Source organism: Sinocyclocheilus grahami, unplaced genomic scaffold, assembly GCF_001515645.1.
Source record: "Sinocyclocheilus grahami isolate Dianchi unplaced genomic scaffold, SAMN03320097.WGS_v1.1 scaffold54.1, whole genome shotgun sequence".
Lineage (NCBI taxonomy): Eukaryota > Metazoa > Chordata > Actinopteri > Cypriniformes > Cyprinidae > Sinocyclocheilus > Sinocyclocheilus grahami.
The window spans coordinates 6,237,405-6,246,180 of record NW_015505233.1 but is presented as its reverse complement, the minus strand read 5'-3'; the positions used below and the strand labels follow the sequence as shown (position 1 = coordinate 6,246,180).

At 36.3% G+C, this 8,776-nt stretch overlaps 2 protein-coding genes across 2 annotated transcripts; one reads left to right on the top strand and one right to left on the bottom strand.

Moving 5' to 3' along the window:
* The first annotated feature begins 655 nt into the window (after positions 1-655).
* Positions 656-5,170, top strand: trmt61b (tRNA methyltransferase 61B). Its single transcript, XM_016269860.1, has 7 exons — positions 656-1,726; positions 2,561-2,663; positions 2,822-3,012; positions 3,114-3,205; positions 4,517-4,713; positions 4,868-4,951; positions 5,093-5,170. Exons 1-7 carry the CDS (start codon positions 1,052-1,054, stop codon positions 5,125-5,127), a joined length of 1,377 nt encoding a protein of 458 aa, XP_016125346.1. The 5' UTR covers positions 656-1,051; the 3' UTR covers positions 5,128-5,170.
* Positions 5,171-5,685: 515 nt separating this feature from the next.
* spdya (speedy/RINGO cell cycle regulator family member A) lies at positions 5,686-8,334 on the bottom strand. Its single transcript, XM_016269861.1, has 7 exons — positions 8,088-8,334; positions 7,562-7,805; positions 7,317-7,375; positions 7,111-7,196; positions 6,305-6,476; positions 5,905-6,205; positions 5,686-5,764 (listed from the first exon to the last, which is right to left on the bottom strand). The coding sequence occupies exons 2-7, from the start codon at positions 7,764-7,766 to the stop codon at positions 5,703-5,705; spliced, it is 885 nt and encodes a 294-aa protein (XP_016125347.1). The 5' UTR covers positions 7,767-7,805; positions 8,088-8,334; the 3' UTR covers positions 5,686-5,702.
* Between the last annotated feature and the right edge of the window lie 442 nt (positions 8,335-8,776).

Sequence of the window (8,776 nt, the reverse complement as noted above, 5' to 3'; positions counted from 1 at the left end):
AACTCACAAAATGTCAATTCTGTAACATTTACTGGAAACAGGTGCACATCTTTTGTAACGTTACCTGTTATTTATTCGAAAGACACCGTGGGTCATATATCTTAATGTATATTTAAAACTTAAAAAATTATATATCTCTTCATGTATATTTAAAAATAATTCAGGTGTTGTTTTAACACTGGCTTTCTATTATAAATTGTATTGTAAAAGTTAATGTCTATTAAACCTTGTTTAAGTTATTTGGCACACCTTAAAGATGCTTCAAGACTCCCTCATTATTACTCTGACCCCTAAGAACATAGGCTATTTTCTTTTAAAAAGCCTAATTTATTTTATTTAAATATAACAAATGTCTTTTAAAAGTGTTCAATCATTAGTTTGTTTTTGCAAAAGATTTTTATTTTAATTAATTATTTTTAATTATGTTTTAATATTATATAATAAAATAATGCCCTAGACTAATCATTTAAGCCTCATAAATAGCTATATTTTCTCCTTTAACGATGTATATATATCGTAAGGGAAACTGAATCAGGTAAATAACAGAAAAGTCTGAACGCTATTTGTCAAGTTTATTATTGTACTAATGAAAACAAAGAAAGAAACCATCTACCGGTGTCCGGGTAGTACTGCATCTGTTAGTGACTTCCTTTCCATCATGGCGGCGCCCAGCGAGAATCATGCTTGCGCTGATAAATAGTTTTTCTTCTAACATAATGGACTCAAGCTAAGTTGCCTCTTAAACTAGTATTTAGCCAGTAAATAAATATATATCGAATTACTTAGGTATTATGACAGGTTGCTTGAAATAATCTATTTACCACAAATTTGTTTGACTTTATATTTAACAAAGGTTATTGAATAGAGGTGATTTGTAGTGAATTATATGCATGTTTTGTCTGTTTCTGCCAATATGTATATTCTGGTCAGTGTAGAAGCGCTCAAGTAGCTGCTGTGTGTGATGTTTCTGATCACTGTGTGGTGAGAAGAACCAAACCATCAAATTGTGTCATCTTCATCCTTCCAGTCATTCTCTGTTGAGCTAAAAACCATGACAGTTCCTCTACATTTGGGTCTCTCATTCATGACTCGTAAATTTGCCTGTGTCATATGTTTGAAGAGACATAATGTGGTTCGCAATAAACCATTTCTCTGTGCTCTGAGAAACTTTGGGACTGGTCCAAATGATTCTGACAGAGAGGACAGTAGTTCAAATGCTCCTGCATCCACTTCCCCACAGTTCTCCCGAAGAGCTTCTGTGTTTGGAAGGCGTCGACCTCTGTCCCCACTGGAGAGGGTCAGTCAGCTTCTGCCTGAAGACACATTAAGTCCAGAGGTTTGGGCTCTACGGGACACTAGAAACACTGAGGTGGAACAGGACAGTCAGAGTCTGGGGAAGGAGCGAGAAGAAGCTATACAGGAACCTCAAGGATCTTTTGCTCCACATCATGTGTGTGTTCCTGGGGAAAGGCCACTATGTTTTGGAGAGACTCTGCTGGCCGAGTTCAGTCGAAAGAGACGTTTAGAGTTTCGGAAGATGTTCCAGCTAAAGGAAGGACTGAAGCTCCATAGCAATTGGGGATTAATAGCTCATAATGACATGGAGGGGCGACCTGCTGGAAGCGTCATACGCACTTCAATGGGAATCCCGATTGTCATTCGTCGATCCAGTCTGGATGAGTTCACTCTCTTCATGAAGAGAGGGCCAGCTATTGCATACCCTAAAGTAAGAAATAAACATCATAAAACAGCAGTCAGTCATCTACACATCAATGAATCAGTAGCTTCTGCACTCTTATCATGCAGGTCAAAGACGTGATGCTTATTAAATCTGGTAATTTATTTGAAAATCCATTAAAAATGCAATTCATACATGCAATGACTTAAACACACCTTTTCTATAATGAACATGTGTTCACTTTCTATAATAAATTAATTTTGGTATTTGTTTTGTTTAGTTCCAGTTGTAAAATGTCACATGGTGGGAAACTCACGAAATATTTTGATGTATATGAATTCATAATTAATCGTATTTGTAAAATAACTTGGAAAATGTATTTAAAATCTTTTTAAAAATGATTACACATAGTATTTTTTAAATAATTTTACTCGCCAGTGATGATTAAAAGTGATAGTAAAGCATTTTAAATTGTTACAAAAAATATATGTTAAATAAATGCTCTTTTGAACTTTCTATTAAAAAGGCATTATGGTTTTCACAAAACTATTAAGCAAATGTTACTTTTAACAGTAAGAAATGTTACTTGAGCATCAAACCAGCATATTAGAATGATTTCTGAAGGATCATGTGACAATCCAGACTGGAGTAATGACTGCTGAAAATTCAGCTTATATTTACATAAAATAAATAAAAAATGTTAAACACATTGAAATAGAAGACAGTTATATTAAATTGTAGTTATATTTCATATTATGTACATACATTTAAGGTGTAGGGAGAAAAAGATTACTATTACTTGATGGTTACATTTTACTTTTATCCTTTATTGCTTTATGAAAACGAAAACAAAAGAGTCTCTTGGATCTCGTTCCTTTGCAGGATGCTAGTGCGATGTTGACCATGATGGATGTGACTGAAGGAGATTGTGTTCTGGAATCAGGCTCTGGATCTGGTGCCATGAGCCTCTTCCTGTCCAGGGCAGGTGTGTGATTCTTCTGCTGTCTTCTATGTATTCATAAACCGCAATATAATAATGAGTCACCTGATTATGAGTTTATGGGTGATATTGTCCTGCACAATTATGTTACAAGTGTGCTATTGCGATAATCACTCTGCATTCATGTATGTCTGTGTCATCAGTGGGTTATAAAGGAAGTATTTTGAGTGTGGAGATAAGAGAGGACCATCACAGATGTGCTGTATTAAACTACCAGCGTTGGCGGTCCTCGTGGAGTCTTCGGCAAGGAGAGGAATGGCCTGATAATGTTCACTTTCACCATGGAGATCTCATATCTGCCGGACCTCTTCTGGCAGGGCGAGGTTTCAACTCGGTGAGGAGCCACGTGCTGTGATGTTTTTTTATATTTTTATTATTATATATTATATCAGAATCATTTGCTTGTCTGTATATGAAAGACGTTTTGTGTGTTAGGTTGCTCTGGATATGGTTAATCCACATTTGGCTTTACCTGCTGTGGTTCCTCACCTCCATCCTGGATCTGTGTGTGCTGTTTATCAAGCAAAGTAATGCAAAAATCTGTACATACACAAAACATCAGTGTAAACCATATACAGTGGGTACGGAAAGTATTCAGACCCCCTGAAATTTTTCACTCTTTGTTATATTGCAGCCATTTTCTAAAATCATTTAAGTTAATTTTTTTTCCTCATTAATGTACACACAGCACCCCATATTGACAGAAAAATATATTTGTTATTAATTAAAAACAGAATTGTTGACATTTTTGCAGATTTATTAAAAAAGAAAAACTGAAATATCACATGGTCCTAAGTATTCAGACCCTTTGCTGTGACACTCATATATTTAACTCAGGTGCTGTCCATTTCTTCTGATCATCCTTGAGATGGTTCTACACCTTCATTTGAGTCCAGCTGTGTTTGATTATACTGATTGGACTTGATTAGGAAAGCCACACACCTGTCTATATAAGACCTTACAGCTCACAGTGCATGTCAGAGCAAATGAGAATCATGAGGTCAACGGCACTGCCTGAAGAGCTCCGAGACAGAATTGTGGCAAGGCACAGATCTGACCAAGGTTACAAAAAAATGTCTGCTGCACTTAAGGTTCCTAAGTGGCCATACAACTGTCAGATCATCAGTCTTCCCCATGATTGTGTAGCCTAGTGAACCAAACTGAGAGACCATTTTGAAGGCTCAGGAAACCTTTGCAGGTGTTTTGAGTTGATTAGCTGATTGGCATGTCACCATATTCTAATTTGTTGAGATAGTGAATTGGTGGGTTTTTGTTAAATGTGAGTCAAAATCATCACAATTAAAAGAACCAAAGACTTAAACTACTTCAGGCTGTGTGCATTCAATTTATTTAATACATGAGTTTCACAATTTGAGTTGAATTACTGAAATAAATTAACTTTTCCACGACATCTAATTTATTGAGATGCACCTGTACACTACCATTTAAGTGTGGGGTCGATAAGTTTTTTATGTTTTTGAAAGAAGTCTCTTATGCTCAACAAGGCTAAATTTTTTAATAAAAAATAATAGTCAAAAATATTAATATATTTTGCAAAGCTGAATATTCAGCATCATTGCTTCAGTCTAGTGTCACATGAACCCTCAGAAATCATTCTAATACGCTGATTTGGTGCTTAAGAAAAATCTCTTATTACTACCAATGTTGAAATCATGATACATTTTTATCTTTTATGTATAAAAAGTTTAAAAGAAAAGCATGAATTTGAAATAGAAATTTTTTGTAACACTGTAAATGTTTTGACTGTTCCTTTTGAACAATTTAATGCACCCTTGCTGAATAAAAAAAAAAATCCTTTTTCCTGACTCTGTCACCAGTATCACACAGGTCATTGATCTGATGGAGGGACTGCGATGCTCTGCCCTTCCTCTGGTGTGTGAACGCATTGTTGAGGTTCAGTACAGGGACTGGCTTGTTGGCCCGTCACTCAAAAAAGATGGTACATTTAACAAACGAAAAGCTCCTCATGAAGATGATGATGATGACGAAAGTGAACCAAATGAAGACACGAAAGGTGACTTCATAACTTGGTCATTCATCTAATGTTTACATTGTGCTCAATTTTTGTTTTTCTTCATAAAGGAGACAGATAGAGTGTTGTTTATTACACAAAAATCCTAACATCAGTGCAAATCATTCAGGTAGATTTAAATCATGCTCTATTTAAGGGGATTTGAATTGTCAAGATCCAGTGCCGTTTGGAGATGTCCCATACATTGCACGTCCTCATCCTGAACAGACTGGCCATACAGGTGAGTCAGCTCTTCATTTTTGTGTGTAGTTCAATGATAGACACTAGTAATGCTAAACCTTTTTAAGCACTTTGTATGTAATTGTGCATGAAGGTATTTTTAAGAATCCTATTAATGTCTGATTTTAATGTTTCTTTTCAGCCTTCCTCGTAAAACTACGAAAGATCTTGAAATAGATGTTCCACATTTAATGTCTGTGCAAGAAGACAGCAAAGCTACTGTGTCTTATATGCTGTATCAATAAACTTGTACAATAAAAAGACTATACTTTATTGCACATTTTCCTTTCATGCTCTTGAGTATTTAAGCCAAAATATATTGAACCTATCTGCTCCATTCATGGACTAGATTTCATAGGTGTTTATTTATATTTATATCAGCCAAATATTATACTTATTTAAGACAGACTTAATCCTGCCATGTTTAACATCTAAACATTTCATTCACACTTACGTCTAAGACATAAGAGAGTAACAAAGTGCTCACCAAAGAAATATCAAAGTACTTTGTACAACAATAAGGAATAAATAGTGATGAGGATTATGATACAGTAAAATACATGTCACATCGTATTTTCTGACATTTTTTACAACTTATAAGAACAATGTACATGACTATTACCCTATTCACACCAATGCTGTACATTTCTCATAAGGTCAGTTTAGAGACACTCTGTTCTGGCCCTCAGACAAGTGAAGTGCATCTGATATGGTCAACAGGCATATATGATCTGCTTAATGTTGTAATCAAGCTACTCCTCACTAATCCAGTCCATTGAATGATCTTGACATGCATCACTTCCTGTAAATGTACCTGTAAAAAAAAAAAAAGGGTAGAAAAGCCAATGGTAAATATTTCTAGAGGCACTGGTATGGATCACATGAAACAATTTCAGCTGAGGCCAAGGTAAAATTTCTTGTAACACCACAAGAGGGCACCATACACTCATTCACCTGATTTAGTCATACAATTACAGGTGTGCTGAGCTTTGGGCATCTTACTGGGCCTGTGTGAAGCTTGGGCCTTGTGTGCAGTGGCCTTCAGTGGCACAGATGAAGAGCGGGCTCCAGTAGAGGATGGACGAGGCATAGGACGAGCAGAGGTCTTGGCACAGAGAAAACAAGGCTCTGGGGAAGCAGAGGGCCCTCGGGGAATGAGGATCTCCTCACGGTTTTGGTACAGTCTCTGAGCTCCACTGTGATGCTCTGCACGCTCACGCTGCCAGATGAAGTGAGATGGCACAATAGCCATAACCTGAAATCATGCATCAAGCGCAACTTGACTTTAGAGCTATTTTTTCAGAACCTGCCACCTCTGAAATCCTTTATAGTGCATATTTAATGAACTGCGTACCTCCTCACAGCATCGTCTGCTGACAGCCGCTCTGTACTCTATGCGTGCCCACAACTGGTCTCTTTGCTTTAGGAATCGTGGGAAATGTTTCCTCCAGCTCTTTCCCAGAGCCCAGGGGAAGATCTCATATTTGGTTTCCTCCTCATCCTCTTCCATAGTGTTTGCCAGATAACTAGTGTATGAAAAATTGAGCACTTGGACTGTAGGAATTAAGGCTGTATTCATAAATAGGACTTTTCTGTCACGCTCATAACATATTGCAGTTCAACTGAAGAACTTTAAAATGAACATCTCCAAAACCATGTGCAACCCCTATACATTGTAAATATAGAAAAATACTGTAAAAATCTGTTCATTGATTAACTCCAAGTTACCGCACCACATACAGTGAAAAATTGTAAATGGTTTAATATCACATTATATGTAATTGTAATTTAAATACTATCATATTAGTAAATAATTATGAATTACCATAAAATTAAGTGAAAAACTAAAAAGAATGTGCCCTTGCATGACACATCACATATGATTATATTTTTATAAAAATAGTTTTGTTCATATTTTTGTTATTAGTAATGTAGGGTGTTTTGTGTTATTTTTTAGCCTTGTTTTAAGTGTCACATGTTACTCCGATGGTGTTTTGTGTTTGTGTGTGAAGTTGTAAAACATACAGACAGTCAGTAAAACTTGAAACACTGTTTTTTTACAGTGAATTTCTGGCAACCACAGCTGCCAGATTTTAACCATAAATGTAACTTTTTTCTCTTTTTTTTTGCAGTGTACAGAACACAGAACGATCAACTCACAGGGCAAGGAAGAAGTTCATTCTGCTGTGTTCAGTGATACTGAAGCGAGCCCTCCTGAAGTACACAAATGTCATAGCCAACAAATACTATATGAAATAAAGACATAGAGAACTGAGATTAGAGACACAGCTGCCTATATTCTAAATTCAAAACTGACCACAATCATAAAACCACTAAATATTAAATACACGAAAATGTCTTGCTACCTTGTCTGTAAGTTTACAGCAGCAGTCCATCCACATAAAGTCCTGTATTAGATCATCATCTGAGCCACACAACAAATCAAAAAGGTTTTATTCTACAGAATTATATCTAGATATATATCTTGATATTTCTGGATTAAGCTAGCAAAAAAAAATTGGTGTAAAAGTGAACCAGTTTACTGTTTTGTTATGGGATACATAAGGTGATGTTTAGTTTATAAGGCTGGCAGCTGTTCTGCTGACCCCACCGAACAGTCTGAAGAAGGCGGCCATCTCCTGCCTCTGGATCAGCAGGGTCGGCCCGGGGGTCTTTCTGCGCGGCTGCTGAGATGAGTCTGCCTGGTTCCGAGCCGCTGGGTTCGGCCTCGATCTCCGCTGACCCCGCCGGATCTGCAGACTGTGAGCAGCTCCAGACGGGGCGCTTTCTGCCCACGGTCGGCTCAGTTTAATCATATTTCAATGATTAAATCAGCCGATATTACAGAACTGCCACTGTGTACATATTATAATTAAATAATTATTTGTTATTTATTTTAGTATAGAAGACATGCGTTATTTATTTGTTATTCCTGTTTGTTTATAATACCAGATATATTCTAAATGCAATTTAACATTGCGTCTTCAAATCTATCACCTAAATAACGATAAAAATTACTCCTAGCACTCCTATATAACTCAATTTTAAGCTTAAATGCTTACATGCTGAACTTCATGTGGTTATGATATTGTTTAGCCCTATATGAGCGAGTTTTGTTCACTGTAAACAAGATTTACCTCAGTTTAAAAAACCGCGACTTGGTAATTATGACACGCGCATAATTCCACGCGCTCTCCCAGAGGTGTTTAGATCGACTGCTGGAGAATGTAAGATTTAAGTTTAGCTGATGTGTATAACATTAACGATAATTTTAAAGGTGACTTAAAATCAAAATGTTAAATATTTCAAACTGGACGTCACGCTATTCGCGTGAGCGCGCACGTGAACTTCCTCTCCCTTGGGCAGAGCGCGAACTATGTCAGCAGTCACATGGTCAAATATTCTTCAGTCAGAGGTCGGAACACTTATGAATACATATGGCGTGAACGCAGGATTAGTCCTACATGTCCTATTTAAAAAATAAAAACTGTTTTACTTATAAAAATATTTTTCAGCAAATGCAAATAAAACTCGAGTTTTATCATTCAAGTGGTTAGTGAACAAAATATAAACGTGCAGCAGTAAATAATCCAATAAACAAATTTATTAAATCTTTGTTGGTTATTAGATTTTGCTTATGATTGTTTAGACAGCATATCATTCACACAATAAAAACAACACTGCATTGACTGCACTGGAAAAAATAGGCTATAGCAACATCAAACAGACAGGCTGATTTATGTGGAAAATAATTTGGTTCATCACAACAGAGCAATACATTTATTTACACATGCTCAAATGGTGACAGGTTTGTTTGCTATTACCA